General features: G+C 63.8%; 1 protein-coding gene across 15 annotated transcripts in view; it reads left to right on the top strand.

Moving 5' to 3' along the window:
- Positions 1 to 19,300, top strand: part of BIN1 (bridging integrator 1) — a 55,790-nt gene extending 36,490 nt beyond the window's left edge. For 2 of the 15 annotated variants that reach the window (XM_012535610.3, XM_033400131.2), the window contains exons 7-18: positions 4,561 to 4,646; positions 4,843 to 4,918; positions 6,269 to 6,351; positions 9,213 to 9,360; positions 10,637 to 10,765; positions 13,800 to 13,907; positions 14,458 to 14,481; positions 15,375 to 15,482; positions 16,235 to 16,324; positions 16,544 to 16,654; positions 16,902 to 17,003; positions 18,650 to 19,300. In XM_012535610.3, the coding sequence (XP_012391064.1) occupies positions 4,561 to 4,646; positions 4,843 to 4,918; positions 6,269 to 6,351; positions 9,213 to 9,360; positions 10,637 to 10,765; positions 13,800 to 13,907; positions 14,458 to 14,481; positions 15,375 to 15,482; positions 16,235 to 16,324; positions 16,544 to 16,654; positions 16,902 to 17,003; positions 18,650 to 18,757 (1,173 nt within the window). In that variant the 3' untranslated portion in view covers positions 18,758 to 19,300. Of the gene's footprint in view, positions 1 to 623; positions 717 to 4,560; positions 4,647 to 4,842; positions 4,919 to 6,268; positions 6,352 to 7,625; positions 7,698 to 9,212; positions 9,361 to 10,636; positions 10,766 to 13,799; positions 13,908 to 14,457; positions 14,482 to 15,374; positions 15,483 to 16,234; positions 16,325 to 16,543; positions 16,655 to 16,901; positions 17,004 to 18,649 lie in introns of all 15 variants that reach the window. The other 13 variants (XM_049712169.1, XM_049712170.1, XM_033400125.2 and 10 more) reach the window with 13 other exon arrangements.
- The last annotated feature ends 1,101 nt before the right edge of the window (positions 19,301 to 20,401 follow it).

Here is a 20,401-nt window from a genome sequence, read left to right on the forward strand (position 1 = left end):
GCTGGGGTGGGGACGGCGCTGGGCCCAGGGCCTGAGTAAGCTGCTCTTGTGGGCCCCTGGGTGAGGCCCCCCTCCTGGCCCATCCTGTGGTGCCGCCCTGTCCCCTGGCCCCTCCGCCTGCTCTGAGGCTGCTTTCCAAGATGAGAACAGGCCTGGCTTGGGTTTCACTGGCCCGGCCCCTCCCGGCCTGGCGCGCTCTGGCTGGAATTCCTTCACCGGATCCCAAGCGACCCTGCCACAGCTGGAACAAGCCGGGCGGGGGTGGGGCGGAGGTTGCACACACACTCTCCAGGTGAGGGTCTGCGGGCGGAGCCCCCCGCCCAGCCCGGGGCAGGACTGTGCTTGCTGAGCCCCTCTGCCCCTGCTAACGATTCTCACATTTTGCTTTGCAGTTGGAGTTCACCCCCTTCTCCGTCCCGCTCGGGGCACCCCTTAATTCTCAGCCTCGGGGCCTTTACCTGCTCTGGGGGGCCGGCCCTCTGGAGGGTGGCAGGTGTCTGTCACTGCACTGGAGACTGTTTGGACGTGGTGTTTAATGTCTGTGTCTCTGTTTCTTTCTCCCCACCTCCCTCCTGTTTCTCTACGCTCCTTGGCCTTGACCTTGACCTCCCCTCCCCCCCCAGCCTGTCTCGCTGCTTGAGAAAGCCGCCCCCCAGTGGTGCCAAGGCAAACTGCAGGCTCATCTCGTAGCTCAAACTAACCTGCTCCGAAATCAGGTGACACTGGCTTCTAACCTTGCACGTGCTGGCGCCTTCTGGTTTGTCGTCCTGTCCTTGGTGCTGGGTGGTGCTGGGCGCCCATCTGCCCAGACGCCCTGGGGGGGGGAGGGGCGGGGGCGGGGGCGGGCTCCTCCCGGGTTGGGAGGCAGGGCTGTTTTCATTATGTCTCTGCTGGGAGAGCTCCTGCTTCTGAGATCTGAGGTCCAATGCAGGAAGCGGATAGAGGCTGGGGGCTCTGCTTGACCTGGGATGGGCCCACCTCTGTTTGCGTGGTGCCCGGGGCTCTGGTCGTCCTGGGACCGGCTCTGAAATCCTAGCCTCCAGGAGCCCAGGAAAGCCTCGGAACCTTTGTCCTCTGTGAGGGCTCTTGCGGGGAGGGATGTGGTGTCTTTAATGCATTGTCCTTCAAGCTTCATAAGAACTGTGAGGTTGCCCTGAATGTACAGAGGAGACAAACCTGCCCAGAGAGGCAGAATCTCCTGCCCAAGGTCTCAGAGCCACTTAGTGTCTGAGTTGGGGCTCACCCGACTCAAGCCCTGGGTCATTATCCTGGCTCCCTGGCCCGGGGTTCCATGTGGGTGGTCCTGCCACAGCTGGCCAGAGTCATGGTGACCCTTGTAAGTGGACCTGTAGGCCCCATGGTGCCCCTGGAGGGGACGCTGGGAAGGCTCTTCAGTCTGGCTGGGATGCTGAGACCTGGGGCCGAGAGGATTGGCTCTTTGGGAATTTCATGGAGGGCAAACAGTCCGCGTCACAGTGGTCCCTGAGGGCTTCCTGGAGGAGGCTCTTTGTACGAAAGTCATGAGTGATGACTACTATCCTGGCAATACCTCGGAATGGGCCAGGCCCTGGGTGAACCGAGGGCCACGAGTATGGCCGAGGACCACGATGCAGTGCCCTGGGAGAGGTGGCCTCGTGGTTCTCAGTCCGGTGAAACTGACCAGGCTGTAGCACCCCTTCGTGGTCCTGGGGTGGGGGCAGGTGACAGAGGCCCCACCCAGGAGGTGGGGTTTCGCTCTGGGCAGCTGCCCCCTTTTATCTGGGCCACCTTCTGATTTCCTCACCTTCAGCCCACACGTATTGAATGCCTGTGATATGGAGAACTCTGGGCTCCGCGTGGGCTTGTGGCTACCTGTTGCCCGATGTCTTTTAGGCCAAAGCTGTGGGCCGACTTTGGAGGCACTGAGCTGTTGACAGCCTTACCTCTCCAGGGTCTGCGGTAAATGGCCGGGGGAATCTTGGACAGGCCCGTGTCCTCCCCTGCTGCAGGAGGTGGAGGAGGGCCGAGGGGCTGGAGTGGCCTGTCCTGCCTGTAGAGTTCAGGACTTCTGGCTGGAGGGGGAATGGGGCCACTCACCCAGAGCCAGGATTTCTGCATAATTTTCCCTGAGACGGGTTTTGCACAGTTGCCAGGTGAACATTTTTGTTCTGTGGGAGAAGCCCCTGGGAGACTGTGGGGCTTGGGGTGGTGGCCGTGGCTGCTTTGGGGCTCCCGGGATGGGTGTGGTTGGGGATCCTGCTGGAGGGCCCCCAAGCCCCCGCGCTGGAGGATCGGTCCTGGAGGATGGCCGGGGCAGGCCAAGGCACTGGGATCTCATCTTTGCATGTTGGATTGCAGATGTTTTGCCTTTCGGCCAAATTGACATTCCCATTTGGATCCTTTTCATTTGAGCTTCTCCTCCTTCTGCCCCACCCTGCCTCACGCCTGGCTGGAGGCTGGGGAGCCTTCAGGCCTTTGGCTGGCAGTGAGCTGGGGCACTTGGGGTCCCGGGGCTGCCCTGCTGGCTGACTTGACTTTGGGGAGACAGTGCCACCTCCTGAGGCTGAGCTCTCCTGAGCCGGCCAGCTCCGGATGTCCCCTGGGCTGCTTCCGAGCTGCTCTCCATGTGTGCTGGGGCCTCCCCAAACCTGCCTGCAGGGCCCCCGGGGCCCTGCTGCATGGCGAGTTTTCCCACTGCTCTCCATGTCCGCCAGCGGCGTGTAGTGGAGCCACCAGGGCTGCAGGGTCTCCCCAACAATGGACAGCTCTCCCCCCACCTCCTGCCACCCCTAGTGTTTCTGAAAGAGCCAGGATATGAGGAATGTGACTCAAAGGGAATAAAAGACACAGGCCCTGACTTCTAGGAACTCTGAAACGAAGCCACCTTGTCCTTTGCAGCATTGCTGGGTGTGTGAACAGCGCTTGGTGCACAGCTATGAGCTGCTGTGCTGTCCGCCACCGTCTTGGCTACGCTTGTCCATTTGGGGAGTTAGGACGAGCATCGTGGGGACCGGAGTGGTGGTCTCTGTGGCTGTAGGAGCCGGGGCGGTCAAGGTGGTCCTGGAGGATGTGGGACTTGAGCTGGCCTGTGGGTACTTGGGTGGGAGGCCCACGTGACAGTGCGAGGTGCTGGAGGCTGGAAGTGTGGGTAGTGGCCCCCCATCAGGCACTGGGATTCTCAGAGGACTAAAGCAGGGATGATGCGGCCCATGGCCTGGAGAGCACCGCAGATCTGACCCATTCCAGGAGTGGCCTGAGGCATGCATGCTTAGAGACGTTTCTTTTATTTCCTATTCGCCCTTTAATTTTTTTTTGATAATATTTGTTTTTATTAGTATTCTGTGGACTCCCTTTAATTTTTAAATGAGATTTTAAAAAGTGAGGCGAGGAGCCCTTGCTCACTCTAGCAAGTTCCAGCAACCTGAAGGCCATGTAGTCAGGGGCATGGTGGCCCTTCTTCCCTCCAAAGCCCACCCCCACATTCACCACAGCTCGGCCCCGGCACAGCGGCGGGTAGGCCCTGACTCGGGCTGATGCTGGTGCCTGAAGCTGGATGGGACAGCTGGGGGGGCTCAGGTTGGATGGGGCAGCTTGGGTGTGCTCTGTGGCAGCTGGCGGTTCCGGCCAGTTGGCCTGCGAACGTGAGGCTGCCGGAGGAGAGTTTTCTCCTGGGCGGGGCCTCCACGTTCGTTCCTGGGCTGTGACTCAGAGCCTGAATCCAAGTCACCCCCTCTGAGTCACTGTTTCCTGCAGCGTCCTTCGGAATGTGTTAGCCGAGCCCTTTCTGGGGCCGGGGTCTGTGATTCACCCCTACCCTCGTCTCAGCCCTCGCCAAGCTCCTTTCTTGGGCTCTATGATGGGGTCTTAGCGCCACCGCCTGGTGGGTGTGGGCAGGCCTGGAGGGCGCCCGGCCGGCGCCCGGTCCCCTGCCCAGCAGCCCGGCTCCCTCCTCCCCTGCCTCTCGTGGATGTGCCCGACCTGCTGCCTCTGGCCTCAGTGTGGTGGGGAAGGGTTACAGAGGAGAGAGGGATCGGGAGAGGGTAGGAAAGACTCTCCCAGGGAGGCCAAGTCAGGCTGGTGGTTGAGGCTGAGTAGGGGCCAGACCTGGGAGAGGAGGGAAGGAAGAGTCAGAGGGGCCGGCACGAGAGCTGGCGGCATGCGGACTCCTCGCCTGAGAGAGGCTCTCAGGAAGTGAGAGAAGGGGTCCCACCTGGCTGGGTCTGGGGCCTCTGCCCTTCCTGTGCCCCAGCCCCCTTTGTCCCTTGTCTCATGCTTTCTTGCTGTGCTCCTCTCACCTCCATCTTGGCGCATCTGAGCCAGATGCTGAGGGGCGGGGCGGGTTCTCCCTTTGGCCGTGGCTGCTCTGCCCGGAATGCCCCCAACGGGCCTGGCTGTAGGGGCCCGAAGGGCTGCATGGGGAGGTCTGCCCGGGCGTCCACATCCACTTCAACCTCCATCTTGCCCAAGCCCTGGTCCCCGTGCACTGGGGCGGGGGGGCGGGTCTTGGGAATGGGCGTGGCCTAGCCTGGGTGGGCTGGGACGGAGGCCTGGCAGAGGGGAATGACCCGTCCCGCCCTCCAGGCCGAGGAGGAGCTCGTCAAAGCCCAGAAGGTGTTTGAGGAGATGAATGTGGATCTGCAGGAGGAGCTGCCGTCCCTGTGGAACAGGTGAGGGGCGGGGGGTGGCGGGCCGAGCCTCGGCCGCCCTCCCCTCCTGAGGCGGCATGGCCATTCTGCGTGCCCTGCTCCGTGCCCTCCCAGCACTGGGTCCAGTGAGGGTGGAGGCGAAGCAGCCCGTGTGGCTCTCCTGGGCTGACCGCCCTGGTCTGCAGTTCACCTGGCCCTTCTTCCCTCCCCCCTGCAGCCGTGTGGGTTTCTATGTCAACACATTTCAGAGCATCGCAGGCCTGGAGGAGAACTTCCACAAGGAGATGAGTAAGGTAGTGCCCCTGGGCTGTGCTCCACCTGCCAAGGGCCAGGGTCAGAGGCATGGGTGGGCCGAGCTTCCTCTTCCCTGCTGGGGTTGGACACATGCTGGTGACCACAGGGGGACCCTCTGGGCCCCTGAGAAACAGTGTCAGGGCCCAGTCCTCAAGGAACAGAGTGTCAGGGCCCAGTGGGAGCTGCTGGGTGCTCTGGGGAGGCTGCGAGTGGGCCCCAGGGGTCCAGCCCCGGCCCCCTCCCAGCTCCCAGTTCTATTCTCCTTGCCTGGGTGGAGCCCACCACCCTCAAACTGGAAACGTGCTCTCAGGCAGCCTTGGCCCAGGGAGCTCAGTGTCAGAAAATGGTGGCAGTTTTCCAATTTGTAGGCAGGTAAGAAATAAATTACTAAAATTTTCCCAATTAAAAAAATGTTTTAAGTTTGCTCTACCTACAGAATCCGGCACAAGCTAATCTGGGTCTGATTAGCTTAAATTCCTATGTTATGTTGTTTTCATCCTGATTGAACTGGCAGTTAAGCTGCAAAGCTGTGTTGGAGAAACGTGGCGTTGGCAGCTCCCTCCCTCCCTGTGCCCTGGGTGGACCTGACTTTGTCTCCTGGGCCCAGAGGAATGAAGTGATTGTGGGGCATTCCAGGCCCAGGGCAGGAGGAGGGCTTTTGCCAGCTTGGGGCCTGTCCTGAGTGACCACCCTCAGTATGGTTTCTTGCCTGGTAGGCCTTCCCTTTCCTTCCTACTTTTTCTTCTTCCCTTCAAAGATTTGAGACAACTTGTAAAAAAAATTTAAAAAAACAGAGAGAGGTGTTTGGGAAGAAAACATTTATGTAAAGTGGGAGGAAAATTCAGTTCTGGGCTTCCTAGTGGCTAAAGCAGAGGGAAGTATACTCAGTAAAGAGAATCACGAGGTGCATGGGGTAAGCCCCTCGTCTTGCCTGGGCTTTTGGTGAAACCTCTGGCAGTTGTAACGTGGCCTGAAAGCATCCTGGCAAGTGACTTCAGCAATTAGGATCAACAGTTAATTTGCCAAAACAATTGAAAAAAATTAAAAACAGTACAAGCTCTATGGGGCATTTTAAGAAACGCCCCGTAAGTAGGAAGAAGAAAAAGGTGGTCCCAGAAACAGTAGCTGTTCTCAGGGCAGCCCACTGCCTCCTCCTTTTTTCCTGTGGGTTTTCTGGGACAGGTGTGCTGGTTCCCTGCCCCCAGTGATGGGAAGAGAAGAGCTTGCTCCTGGTTGGGGCACGGGCACAGGGGAGGGGCTGGTGGGGAGGAAGAGAATCAGGGATGTTGTTAGGGAGAGGGGGGCTGTTTGGTGGCCCCCAGCCAACCGGCTTGCTGTCCCTCCTGCAGCTCAACCAGAACCTCAACGATGTGCTGGTCAGCCTGGAGAAGCAGCACGGGAGCAACACCTTCACAATCAAGGCCCAGCCCAGGTGTGTGATGCCCCCCCTCCCCTGCCGAGGGCCGCTGGGGGCTCAGGGAGGTGAGGTCTGGGGCTGGGCTCTTTGCTGAGGTCCTTTCTGGCTGGGCCTCCCTGTGCTCAGGGGAGCAGGTGAGGGCCCCCCTCCTCCTCCACCCCGTGTCCCCTCTGGGAAGGAGCTGCCCGGGCAGCCTGCAGCTCCCCTGCCTGGGCCTGGCTTCCCTATCTGTGCAGCTTTGCAGGTGGGCCCGGGGACTAAATGATTCAGCCCAATGGGAAGGGAGCCTTCTCGTAGAGCGGGGGCCTGGTCCCAACCTTATCCGAGGCCCCGGATGGCGGGGAGGGGGGGTGCCCTTGTTCCTGCCCTCTGCCCAGAGGGGAGCCCTGCTTCCTGGGGGGAGAGGTCCAGGGAGGAGGGGAAACGCCTGGGCCTCGGCTGTGGCCCGTGGGAAACCACGGCAAGTCTGAGATTCCCCTTCCTTTCCGTCCGTGAGCTGCCCTGCATCGCAGCACAGTGTGGAGAGCAGCGATGCACCCCGCTCTCCTCGCCTACAAGGCGGGGTGATTGCATCTGGTTCTTGGGGTAATTAGGGTGTCCCCTAGGAGGAGGAAGGCAGTCAGTATTCAGTGAACGTCACTGTCCCTCTTGTCCCCTGCAAACACAGTATGTGTGAGGGAGGGGGCGGCGCACAGGGTGCCCTGGGGGCAATAAAGGCCAAAACGTGTTTCCCAGGTCACCGCCTGGCCTGGAGGTCATGGTGGCGAGTCCAGGATGGGTGAGGAGGGTGGAGGGCGCCGCCCACCCGGGCAGTGCAGGCAGCGGGGGCCAGGCCGCCTTGGGAAAGGGCTGGTCTGAGGGGAGAGGAAGGGCCTTGGAGGCTCGTGAGCCCCCTTTGCAGCAAAGCGGGCAGCCAGGTTGCCACCTCTCCCAGGGCCCCCCACTGACCCCGGTCCTTCTTGGGCCCCAGAGCTCCTGTGGCTGGACCCCGGGCAGGGCGGGTGGCCAGCGTTGTCCCGGCCTGAGCCGCCTGCCGCCCGCCAGGTCCTGCTTCAGGGCAGCGTCCTCTTTTTGCTTGTTCTGTGGCACCACCTCAGCGTGCCTGGCAGGACACGGAGGCCAGCAGGGGCCCCAGGACGGGACAGCCGGGGCCGTGGGCAGGACTGGGCCCTCTTCCCGGCCTCCGGGAGTTAGGAGGGCTTCTGCTCTCAGCCCTCCTCTGAGCAGAGGGGCTGCCGATGAGGGAAGGGAAAAGGCCGGGCCCACACCTGCATTTCCCCCAAACAAAGGCCTCAACGTCCCGCCCGTCCCCACAGAAAGAAAACTAAACTGTTCTCGCGGCTGCGCAGAAAGAAGAACAGGTACCGGCAGTGAGTGCTGTGTGGTGGGGGCCTTGGAGGCCAGCACCCCGGCCCCTGTGCATGCGCCTGGCCCTGCCGAGGGCGCCACTAACCCCTAACTCGCCTTCCTGTGTGTGGTGTGCGTGTTGGGGGGCAGAGGGCAGAGGGGTGTCGGTGGGAACGGAGGGCGGGCAGACCGCCTCAGCACGTTCCTCTTGGGCTGCGGCCTGACCAGGAGTGGAGGATGCAGCCAGAAGGGAGGTCCGGAGGCTCGGGGAGAGGGCTGCTGTAGCCCCGCGGTGTGTAGGAATTCTGTGTGTGTGTGCGTGTGTACATACGCTGGATGTATGTGTACTCTTTAAGGAGGCAAAGACGTTCCCATAAAACACATTCAGTAAAGGTGAGAAGGAAGCAGCGAGTCTCCCACGCATCTGTGCCATGGTCTGGCCCCCCGCCCTGCTCGGGCAGGTGATGGGGTTGCTAGTTTCTGTCTGTCCTTCTAGACCTGCCCGGTCCAGCACAGTGGCCGCCTGCCTCATGTGGCTGGTGGACACTGGAAATGCAGCCAGGGTGACTGAGGAGCTGAATTTTTAATTTATTTAATTGAAACAGCCACCTGTAGCTGGTGGCTGGTCTCAGTCAGCACTGTTCCAGAGTTTCTTTAGGCAAGTGCAGCATAGATTTTTGTTTTGCACCCAGTAGCGGGCCGGGCACACCGTTTGTCCTTGTTGGTACGGAGACTCGACTTGGGGGCCTCACCCTCTCGTCCCCGCTGTGAAGACCCCCCCCCCCCCGTTTATTTACCCCCTCTGCCCGTTGCCTCTGCCGGTTCCCCGGGTTCCCCGGGAGGACCCGTGGGAGCAAAGGCTCGGGGCCTGGGGAGCGGGGCTGGCTGTGCGCTGGCGTGAGGGGAGGACGGCAGGCAAGCTGGCCCGGAGGCCCGTGGGCTCAGGCTGAGGAGCGGGGCCGCCCTGAGCGCAGAGGCTGCTGCGTGACGCGTGGGGGTGAGACGCACTTTGCTTCTAGGATGCGTGGCTTTCTCCTGCTGTGGGGCTCGGCGCCCCTGCACCTGGTGGAGGCCTGAGGGAGGCTGGCCGGCCCTTGGCGGCGGCTCCCGGCTCCCGCCCTGGTCCCCCCGCCCCCGGGGCCCCGCAGATCTCAGCTTCCCGCCCCCCCCGGGGCCCGCAGACCTCAGCTCCGGGTGTGGTTGTCACTGTGTCCAGGGCAGGCCCTGCTGCGGACACCTGCCTGTTCCCAGTGCTCATGCCTGTGTCGCCTCATTTCCACCTGTCCTTCTGCACACGAATGTGCAGATTCACATGTGGGTGCACGGGGACACACACTTGTGCACACGTGGGCGTCACGTTTTTCCAGTGAGTCTGGACACACACGTGCACCTTCAGTTTCCCAGGATCTACGTGGACACACACACGTGCGTGCACATTTTCACACACGGGTCCCCGGGGCATTGGCACGTGCACACACCCTGTCGCGGCCTCCCTGCATCCGGGCCCCTCTCTTGTCTCGCCTCCGCAGTGACAACGCCCCTGCGAAAGGGAACAAGAGCCCCTCTCCTCCGCCTGATGGCTCCCCTGCTGCCACCCCCGAGATCAGAGTCAACCACGAGCCCGAGCCGGCTGCTGCGGCCACCCCCGGGGCCGCCCTCCCCAAATCCCCGTCTCAGGTAGGAACGTGTCTCGGTGGCCTGTCTCTCCCTTCCTTCCTCTGCCTCCTGCTCTGCCGCCGTTCCCCTCCATCCCCGTCCCCTGTCCCTGCCGGCCCTGGCTCCTCTCCGTGGCCCCGGCCCCTGCCAGGGTCACAGGGGCATCTGTGACCGTCTGTCTCCTCCTTAAGTGTCCCCCCACCTGCACCTGCTGTAGCATCCCCTTCTCTCCTTTCCCCTGGCCTTTGGGCTGCTTGACCTTCTCCGTCTTCCTTTCCTCCCGAGACAGTCTCCAGGAGAGACTGCATCCAGTTCTGTGCAGGTGGCTGCCTCCCCCTCTTCCTTGCCTTCTTCCTTGCGGGGGGCCATGTGGGACTCTGAAAGGGGCATCGTGAGGAGGGGCTCAGTGAGGGGAGAGGGAGGGGGAAGCCCGCTCCCCCCGTCAGTTTTCTCCAGGTTTCTGCAGCGTCCCCAGGGGCTGCAAAGGGAGGAAGGAGGGGTGGGGTCCGCCAGGCAGGACCATCTGAGCCCTGCTGGGCTGTCCCCTGGCCCTTCGGCTCCTGGCCCGCTGGACAGCTGATTAGGAGAGCGACGCTAAGAGGGTGTTGAGAGCCTGCACTTGACTCGAGCACTTGCTCGGGGCCGGACCCCGCGCCAGCCTTTCTGTATTTTCATTCATTGTCCTCACAACCAGCCTGTAAGGCAGACGCTGTTATCACCCCAACGACAAGCGATGAAACCCAGGCCTGGGCGGGGGGGGGTGACTTGCTGAGGTCCCCGAGTGGGCAGGTGCGTGGCCCTCTGCGGGGCCCTGGCTGTGTGCTGGCCTCGGGGGTGACGGCCAGCGGCTGGGCTGCAGCTCCTCCAGGGGTTGGGGTGGGCAGAGGGCCCGGGCGTGCAGGAGCAGAGGCAGGGGGCTGGACGCCCGGCTCTCTCTCAGCTCCTGTTTCTTTCCTCAGCCTCCCCCGAGGGCGGCGAGGGCCAGACCCTCCGAAGCCAGCCCCTGGCAGCCCCGCAGGCCCTTCTTTCCTTCTTTTCTGTCCTGTTCTCTCCTCTTCTCTCTTCTTTCGTCCCTCGCCCTCCGCCCTCCCCTCTCTCTGCACAGCGTTTCCGACCGCCTGCTTCGGCCCCTCCCGGGGGCCCCTGTGGTCTCGGTGTCCGTGTCTCGGGGAGCAGTGGCTCTCCTTGTTTCGTCCTCCTCGGCGGCTGGGGGTGTGACTAACGTGGCTTTGTCTCTGTCTGTCTCCCTGGCCCCCATGCTCTGCTGTGCGGCCCCCCAACTGCTGCCGACCCCCAGCTCCGGAAAGGCCCACCGGTCCCTCCGCCTCCCAAACACACCCCGTGCACGGAGGTCAAGCAGCAGCAGACCCTCAGCCTGTTTGAGGACACAACTGTCCCTGAGATCAGCGTGACCACCCCCTCCCAGGTCAGCCGCGGCCGCCGCGGCCCAGCTCTCTCTCCCTTCTCTCGCTCTTTCAGGGTGCGCATGACCTTCCCCCCCTCCCACCCCCGGTGCCTCTGCCTCAGGAGCAGGGGTCGGCTCTGGGCCTCTCTCTCGCACGTCCCTCCGTCCCTCCACCCATCATCCCTCATCTCTGAGCACGTGGCCAGACCTAGGGACACGGGCAAACAGTCCTAGTAGAGACCGTCAGCTGCACAGTGGCCTCTCCGTTCCATTGATGCTGTGGCCAAAAGGGGCAGGGAGCACGGAGGACCTGGGCCAATCATGGAAGGCTTCCTGGAGCAGGTGACGTTTGCCTACGAGCAGACACCGTGCGTTGGCCAGAGGTGGTAGCGTGCGAGCGTGTAGGTCAGGACGGGTGAGGGACAGGCTCAGGATCTGCCGCGAGTTCCGTGCGCGACAGGAGAGCACTGCTTGGGCGGCGGTGAGGAGGTGACTCGCAGGGTTGGGAACACCTGCAAGGCGCTGAGACTTTAGCTCCCAGAGCTGCTGACCCCACTTGGAGCCGGGGCTGTGGCTGGGCCGCAGAGCCCGGCTCCTGCTGTCCATGCCCTAGGAGGCACGTAATGCCCATCCCCAGGGGGACGGAGGGAGGGCGGAGCAGGGGAGGTCACTGTGGTGGCAGGGGGGTGGGCCGCACATGGTCGGGTCAGCTCACAGAGGCCGCAGTGCGCCGACCACTCCAAGCCTGGCCTCCGGGCCTCACAGCCGGGCTGCCCTGTCCTCGCCAGGTCTCGCCATTCGTGCAGGCTGGCTAGTCCCAGGCTGTGCTGGGCCCACGTTGCAGCACTGCTGTGGGCTTGTCCTGCCCGGGTCTCCGGGTCCTGCCTTGTGCAGCTCAGAGGTCTGCAGGGAGGGGCAGGGCTGGGGCTGGCACATCGGGGGAGAGGCAGTTAGGAGCGGAGGACCGTGCTCTCCGCGATGAGGGACCGTGGGGTGAGTGGGCTTCAAGCCCCCATGGGAGGACTTCGGGTCGGAGCTAGGAACTTTCAGTGCAGGGCGGCTGGGGGAGGGCAGGGGTTGCCCTGCCTCGGGGGACGGGAGGGAGCCTTCCTGGAGAGCCTGGCTGAGGCTGGCCCCGGGTACTCCCGGGGCCTTGGGGAACTGTGGCCTCAGGGCAGCCTGTGGCTGGGACGCTTGCCGCCTGGAGCCTACCTTCGCCTTGGGGTGCACTTGAGGGCTAGTAGACACTGTGCAGGGGGTGGCGCCAGCCACTGACCTACAGGGCCTGGTTCAGTCCCCTCTGGGAGGGGCTGTCCCCACCTCACAGGTGAGGAATTGAGGGCCTCACCTGCAGCCAGGCTGCCCGTTGAGCGTGGCCCTTGCGCCCCTCCGTGCTCTCTGCATGCCTCCCGTCTGTCCTTCCGCCCACTCCTCGGAGCCGGGGCCCCGCCCAGAGGGGTTGGAGAGCGCTCGCCAGGGTGCTTTGCATGGGGCTGGGGTGGGCTGGTCCCCCCAGGCTGCTGTGCCGACAGCGCTGCTCTGCTGGGCTGTGGTGAGTAGCCTGCGTGCCTGCCCCCGAGGCCGGTTCCGGGCCTGCATGGTGGGAGGCTGGCCTGCTGGGAGGTGAGCAGAGAGTGCGCGGTCTGCCCTTGGCCTGGTGACCCTGTACCCTTGGAGTCTGGTGGGTGGGGCGGCGGCTGCCTGGGCCTGGCTGGCTTCTTAGAGGGGTGGGTGGTGGGGCCGTGAGGGGCAGAGAAATGCTGCCTGCAGCCGGTGAGGGCACCCAGGCCCAGCCTGCGTGGCCTCCCGGACACTCGGTCCCCTAGAGGTGGCAGTGACTTTCCTCCCAGGCTCGTTGGACAGGGCTTGACTTGAAGGAGAGTCTGTGGCTGGGGATGAGTGTGGGGCGGGAGTGAGTCCCCTGAGCTTGGGCCTGGGCCCTCTGCGCTCTGCGTCTTATCCCCTGAGCTGTGCGCTGGCGGCACCAGCCCTTCTCAGGAGTGCGGGTGTTGGGTCTCCCCACACAGGCCGCAGCTCAGGTGGGAAGGCCCCCCCTGGAGACCTCTGCCCATGCTTCCAGGTCTCGGGTCCTTCTAAATGGAGGACCTCGGGTGCTTTGGGCTGGAGAGTGTGTTCCGTCAGTTCTGGGCCCCATCAAGGGAGTGGGGAGGGAAGCTGGCTGGCCTGGGCTTGCGGGGCTGTGGCGCTCCCAGCCCTGCCTGAAGGGAGGACCCTGGGCTGAGCCAGGGCAGGCATGTCCCCAGGGAAGCCCCTTGTGTGAGATGGGGCCACAGGGGAGCAAGCCCTCCTCCCAGGAAGGCAGCGTGTCTGCTGGGCACTGGTGCCAGGCGGCTTGTCCTCCAGGGTGGCTCTGGGAAAGACGCTTTTCTTCCACGATCGTCTGGCCCAGCTTACTGAGGGGCTGGCTTCTCACAGTGTGGACAGGGCCACTGCGGCCCGTCTCCTGGGGCCATTCCTGTTACGTGCACATCCCAGGGCTGCACTCAGCCCCGCTGAATGGGAAACTTGGGGGGGCTGGGGAGGGACGTGCAGTGTGAACACGGGTGCTCAGGTGTTGGGGACCCCCCCCGCCCTCTCCGTTACGACGGGGCTCCTGGGCTCTGTGTGCTGGCTCGGCCCTGAGCTGGCTGGGGGTGGGTGTCACCACAGGACTGCCTCTCAGTCTGTGGCAGCAAGGGGAGGCCTGTACCCGTCCAGGGGCCCTCCGAGCCGGGGGACTCAGTGTGGTCTTGTCCAGCCCGTGCCTTGGCCTGGGCCGCTGCTGGGGGGCGCAGGCCCGGGGAGGCCTCCTCGGCCTGCAGGATGGGACAGACGCGAGACAGTTGGGGGCTCGGCCTTGGTCTGGCGGGTGGCTGCCTGGAGGCTGGCCCCGCCCCAGGTGTGTCCCCGTGTGGGCGGAGCCTTGCCGGGGGTGTGGTGTGGGGCGTGTCCTCGTGTTGGTGGGTGTGTCTGGGAGCGGAGCCTGCTGTGCCGCCCTGGCCGAGTGTTCACAGCCTGGCACTAACTGCCTTCCTTCTCTGCCGCTGTTGCCAAGTTTGAGGCCCCGGGGCCTTTCTCGGAGCAGGCCAGTCTGCTGGACCTGGACTTTGACCCCCTCCCACCTGTGGCAAGCCCTGTGAAGGCGCCCACGCCCTCTGGTCAGGTTGGTGTGAGCCCACCACTGCCCACGGGCCCACCGGCCTCTGGGCCCCGGGGCCTGGGTTCATGTCTGTCCTCCGGCCACGTGGGCCCATCTAGGCCCAGGCCTTTGGGGGTCCTGGGGTCACCAGGCTCCCCGCCCACTCACTGCCCTTCCCCTGGAGCCCTGGTCCCCAGCTCTTGTCACCTCCCCTGGTCCTGACCATGGGAAAGGGAAGAGGGCGGACACAGGTCAGCAAGAGGACCTTCGGGACAAGGTCAGCTGAACACTCACCTGGCAGCTTACACGGTCCATCTCAGCACCCTCCTGCCCCTCTCATGGTGGCAGCCCCGGGTTCGGGCACTCCCTGGCCTGGGGGTCTCAGTAGCCTGGAAGGTGTCCAGGACTTGGTGCTCTGGGGACCGCAGAGCCCGGCTCTGTTCTGCCTGCCCTGTGCCTGCTGGGCTCGAGGGCCCTGGGACGGGTGCGGGGTGGGGGTCCCTGGGGACTGCTTGCCTGCCGCCACCTCTAACCTCCCTGCTAACTCTGTCCTTCTCCCCTCTGCTGTGCTCAGTCAATTCCGTGGGACCTCTGGGAGGTAAGCTGTGTTTGCTCTGTGCCCACCCTGCCTCGTCTTGCACCTGGCTGGTTCACAGGTGCACACGCACACGCACGCCTGGCCGTGCCCACGCGCACAGGGAGCTGTCGGGCCTCCAGCTCGTCTGCTTCCCCCCCCGCCCCCCCCCCATGGAGACACTGGGCCTTCAGCCAGGCCCTGTGGGAAAAGGCTCCTCAGCTTAGCCTCTGAAGAGTCCCCCGTGGTGCAGCCCAGTTGTCAGGGCCTGTGAGTGGCGTAGACAGTGACCAACTGGTCCCCGAGGGTGGATGGGGTGTCCCCGTGCTGGGCCAAGGCCTGCTGGGTAGGGGGGCCCTGGGGTGGAGGGTCCTTGCCTCCGAGGAGCTTTCTGTCAGCAGGGGCCCCGCAGGGCAGTGGCACCAGGGAGCTGCTGGGACAGAGGAGGGGGGAGAGATGATTCGAGAAACAGGACAGACAGAGTGAGGCCAGGCGCCTGCCCGACAGGTGCTGCCATCACCTGGTGGCTCAGACATCCACGCCCTCAGGGAGGACACGGGATACCCCACAGCTGGTGACGCGGCTCCCGCAGGACCAGGAGGGGCTGGCGAGAAGGCGCCTGCAGCCCAGGCTCCGGGGCTCGCAAGCTCCAGGGTATTTCCCTGGAGGAGGCCAGAGAGAGCCACGTGCTGAGCTGCGTGTGACACATTCACACCTTCCTGTCCCCTGCGCAGTGGTGGGAGGAGGTGTCCCTCTGGGGAGTCTCTGTCTGTGCCCCGTGGGGCGGCCAGGCTGCAGGTGCCCATCTGCTCCCGTGGGCCCACGCTGGGCTGCTCACGACCTTCTTCTCTTGTCTCCCGCCCCCCCCCCCGCCCCCCGCCCCTCCCACCCTGTTCTCCCTGGTGGCCCATCACTAGCCCACAGAGAGTCCAGCTGGCAGCCTGCCTTCCAGCGAGCCCAGCGCTGCCGAGGGCACCTTTGCCGTGGCCTGGCCCAGCCAGACGGCCGAGCCGGGGTCTGCCCAAGTAAGTGCCCCCGCCAGCCCCTCACCCGCCCCCGGCCTCTGGGGGTCTAGCATGGAGGAAGAGCCCGGAGGAGGGGGCACAGGACGGACAAGGCCACCGTGGGACTGAGGGTGAGGCTAGGGCCCTGAGCCAGGAGGCCCCGGGGCAGGGCTGTGGCTCAGTCAGGTCAGCCCCTCACCCGCTCGCCGACCCCCGCCCCAGCTTCCCAGCTCAGGACTCCCACGGTGGGAGGGAGGCATGTCTCGAGCACCTCCAGGTCCATGGTGGGCACTCTCCAGAATTCTTTAACCTGCAGCCTGACCTAGACGTTTCCTCCTGCAGATGAGGAGGTGGGGGCTGGGAGGGCCGAGTGATTGCTCCCAGAGCTCAGAAGTGGCTGCAGCCTGACTGCAGCCGGGCAGCGTCCGGGGTGCCCTGCCTGGGCCCTCGCCACGGGAGCCACCTGTGAGGGGCCAGCGGGACCAGGCGGGTGGCAGGAAGCCGAGGCTTGGCCAGGGCTTGGGATTAGAGGGCAGGGCCTGTGAGGGAGGCTCAGGGGTGGCAGCCAGGGGCCTGCGCTGGGCTTCTCAGCAGCATGTCACTCGGGGTCCGTGTGTCTGCCAGCACCTTCTCCAGCCGCTTCCGTGCCCGGAGCCTTTCTTTGAGGGGCTCCCTGTACCAGGCAGAGGCACTGGCTCTCCGTGGTCCCTCTCCTTGTCCCGGTCTCAGCGCCCAATCCTGTGTCTGACCCCATGCTGGCATTTATGTTGCAGCCAGCAGAGGCCTCGGAGGTGACGTGTGGGACCCACCCTGCAGCTGGAGCCCAGGAGCCCGGGGAGACGGCAGCAAGTGAAGCAGCCTCCGTAAGATGACAGGGACCAAGGCCCTGTCTTTTCTCCCCGCCGCCCGCGGCTCCCTAGCCCCGTATCTTGCTCTGTGCTGGTCCAGGTCATGGTTCCTGGTGAGGAACCTGGAGGCAGGCTGGTCTGGCATTGGGCACAGACACCCCCTTCTCTGCCCGCGCGGCCCCGCCCTCCGGGACCCACTCCCCGCCCTCGCTAACCTGCGCCCCCTCCCGCCAGAGCTCTCTCCCCGCGCTGGTGGTGGAGACCTTCTCGGCAGCTGTGAACGGCACTGTGGAGGGCGGCAGCGGGGCAGGGCGCCTGGACCTGCCCCCGGGGTTCATGTTCAAGGTGAGCCTGGCCTGCTGACCCGCAGCCTTCGGCTGCCTCCGTGGGGGGGGGGGAGGACGCTGGGCCCGAGGCTATGTGGGGGGCCCAAAGCCGTCCCTCCCCGACTACCCGCCCTCTGCTCCCCGATCCGCGAGGTGGCTTCCGAGCCCCGCTCCTGCTACTTTCACTTTCTCCCGGCGCCCACGGGGCTGCAGGTGGGACAGAGGCTGCCGAGGAAAGGGGTGTCAGCTCTCCCCACCCTCTGCAGGTGCAGGCCCAGCACGACTACACGGCCACTGATACGGACGAGCTGCAGCTCAAAGCTGGGGACGTGGTGCTGGTGATCCCCTTCCAGAACCCAGAGGAGCAGGTGAGGCCCGGTCTGCAGGGAGGCGGCGCGGCCAGCAGGGGGCAGCAGAGCCACGCCAGCCGACCCGCGGCCTCTCCCCACGGCCTCGCCTTTGCTTCCGCCTCCCTTCCCTGCGGCCGGCACAGTTCCCCTTTTCTGCTCTCACCCTGTCTGCCCCCCTCAGTTTCTCACTTCCTGCTTCTTGCTTCCTCCTTTCCTCAGCCTCTGTCTGCCTTTCTCTCGATTCTCTGCATCCTAGTTCCTTGGGCCACTTCTCCCTTCCAGGCCCCCCCAACCCGGGCCCCCCTCCTCCAGGACCGCATCCCAGGCTGCCCCCCACCCGCCGCTCTGCAGCCTCCTGTTGGCCCCAGGTGCCACCCTCCAGGCTGGCCCCGCCCTTCCCTGCCCATGTGACAGACCCCCGAGTCCACAGCCCTGTCCCCAGCTGGTCCTCACCCTGTGCCTCGCAGACCCTTCTCCTGCTGTGGCCTCTCCTTGCTGTGAAGGGCCTCAGAGTGGGCTTTGCTGAGCAGAACTGCCCCCTCTCCTCCCCCCCTAGGTCTGGATGGGCTGCTTTATTCAGGTCGCTGTGGCCCCGCAGCAGGAGCCCCTGTTTGTGGGGTGCTGGCGGTCCAGTGGGGCTGCCCACATGGGTATCCAGGTGGCAGCCACAGTGCAGAGGAGACCTAGTGGGACTCTAGTCCGTTCAGTCACCAACATGTCCCTGTGGTGTAATTGTCAGAGTGGCCGAGGGTGGGAGGAGGGCTGGATTGGGGTGAGGCCAACCTGGCTGGGACGTCCTGGGCTGGGGCTTGAGGACAGTAGGTACTTACTGAGGCCACCGTGGGCTGGGAGGTTTGAGTAACAAGGATTTCCTGGGCCTGGCGCTGAATCAGCCCATTTTCCTAAAGCCCCAGGTCCCCGCCGATCTCCCCGGGGGGCCAGCCCCGGGCTAGGTGGGGTTTGTAGGAGCAGACTCCTGGCCTCCCAGCCCACAGTGGGAGCCATCTGGGGTGGGTGGGTGTGGCTCAGGGTCTAGGACAAGCCAGGTAATCCTGCAGGTGGGTCCCAGGCATAGCCCCGCTGCAGGGGCAGCAATGGCAGGGGGTGTGTGGTCACTGCAGGCCCAGGGGTCAGGGCTTGTCACGGCTTGGGTAGATGATCCTTCTGAGGGGTCACTATTAAAGCAAAGGTCAGGTTCGACTCGGAGGGCTTGGTGGGATGGCCTCAGGTCACTCTAGAAGCTTTCAAGTGGTCAGTGCTCAGCATAACTTTCTGGCATTTTTTGTGGAAGGCCGGAAGAACAGTTAATGTCCTCCTCGGTGATGTGGCCTCTGTGGGCACCAGCTGGTGGGAAGCTCTTTGGTGGGGGATTGAAGGAGTCGTTTAGAGGCGTTTGGACCAGTGCAGCAGTCAGGCTGCCTTCCCGCCTGAGGACTCACCAAACAATAAAGAGTTAAATGCACCTGCTGCAGGGAGGGATGGCTCCTGGGCTGGGGGGCCCGGTTTGGGTCTCAAGAGAAGAGCAGGGAATGCTGCCTGGAGGAGGCGTCCTTTAAGGCGGGTGTGACGGTCTAGAGGAAATGAGCGGCCAGAAGGAGGGCTCGCCCTGTCGGGGTGGACGTCGTCCTCCCCCAGCCCCATGCAACGCGCTGGCTTCCCCTCAGGATGAAGGCTGGCTCATGGGTGTGAAGGAGAGCGACTGGAATCTGCACAAGGAACTGGAGAAGTGCCGGGGCGTCTTCCCCGAGAACTTCACCGCGAGGGTGCAGTGAGAGCAGAGCGGCTGGTGGTGCTGCGGATGCGTGAACAGCAGCACCTTTTCCCGAAAAATGTGTGTTTCTTTTTTTTTTTTTCCGTTTTTGTTTTTAAACTTTTGAAAAGCAAAGGGAAATTGAGGGGAGAGACCTAAGCCAGGAGGTGTCTTCCTAAAGATGAGGTGGTTTTCCAAAGAGCCTGGTTTCGGCGAGTCCGGCGGAATCGCCAGTGTTCCTGAAGCTGCTGTATCCCCTAGTTGAGTTCCCGGCCGCCTCCCCCGCCCGCGCCCGCTGGGTGGCGCCACTGCCGCCGCCTGGGTGCCCGGCCGCGGGGCGGGTCCTGGGGGCCGCCGCGCACCGCGCTTGCCTGAAGCTTGGGCCGGCCGCCCGGGCCGGGGCCCTCCTTTCCTGGCAGCTGCCGCGGGTGGCGTCCAGCGTCCCCTGAGACCTCGGGCCCAGACACCAGCCTGGCCTGGCCCTGCCCCGCAGACGTCTGTGTGCTGTTTGAAAATAAATCTTAGTGTTCAAAACAAAATGAAACAAACAAAAATGACAAAAGTACTCAAAGTGTGTGTGTGTGTGTGTGTGTGTGTCCCTCCATTTCTGTCTGCTATGCAGTGCAGCCGCGATTATCTGTGCTTTTGTCCTGAGACAGCCCACCCAGCAGGCCCTCTGCCCTGACCAGCACCCCTGCCCGTGCGTGACCTCCATGTCCTTTGGGGCTCATCTGGGCCCGGACCCGGCAGGGGCTTCGGCCCTGTTCCGTGATGTTTTCACTGGCTGTTGGTGGGGATGCAGGAGATGGGGGCCAGGTGACGGGAAGGGCAGACAAGGGGCTCGAAGAGCCAGCTCTGTGCCCAGGAGTCTGCTGGGTGCCGCCCTCAGTGACCCTATTTAGTGCGTGTGAGAACTCGGGGGCGGTACCAGGGCAGCATTGCACAGGTGAGGAGTCAGGCTCGAGGGATTTGGGGGTTTTGCTGGTGAGTGGTGGGACAGGGGCGGGAGTAGGGGCAGGGGCTGAACCGGAGCAGTTGGCCCCCGGGCGCGGGAAGGCCTGACGGGCTGGCTCCGCCCCGCTCCCCACCTGCCTCTCTTTCTGGCATCAAGGCCCCCACTGCACGCAGCCCGGCTCTCCAGCTCCATCAGTGGACGCGGGCTGCTCTGAGTGGCATGTGGCACATGCAGCAGTGGCCTGGGTCCTTCCCGGGGGCCGCTGGAGTTGTGCTCTTGGGCCCAGGGACCAGCCTGGACTTCCAGGTGGCAAGGATTTATCTCTGCATAAATCTCTTCTGCAGAAAAAGCAGGTGAAAGGGCTGAATGTTGGAGTCTTAGCTTTATTTTTGGGTATAACTCCTGAGCTTTGTTTCAGGTGGCGGGATGGTCACTGCCGTGGTTCTGCCTTGTCCTGTGTCTGACAGTGTCTGCTCTGTCAACCAAAATTTCTATGAGCAAGGAAATTGTGAGAGTGGGGCACAGGAAGCTGATTTCTATTGCCCCTGCTTTGCAAGCTTTAGCATTTCCTCCTTCCCTCCCTCCCTCCCTTCCAGGTTGACAGGTTAATTCTCTTGCCCAGAGCCACTCAGATCATTGTTGTTGGAGCCAAGCTTGAAGCCCAGACCAGGCGAGCGCCACTGAGCTTCCAAACCTGGGGTGTGTGTGCCC

This window comes from Orcinus orca, chromosome 7, assembly GCF_937001465.1.
Source record: "Orcinus orca chromosome 7, mOrcOrc1.1, whole genome shotgun sequence".
Taxonomy (NCBI): Eukaryota; Metazoa; Chordata; class Mammalia; order Artiodactyla; family Delphinidae; genus Orcinus; species Orcinus orca.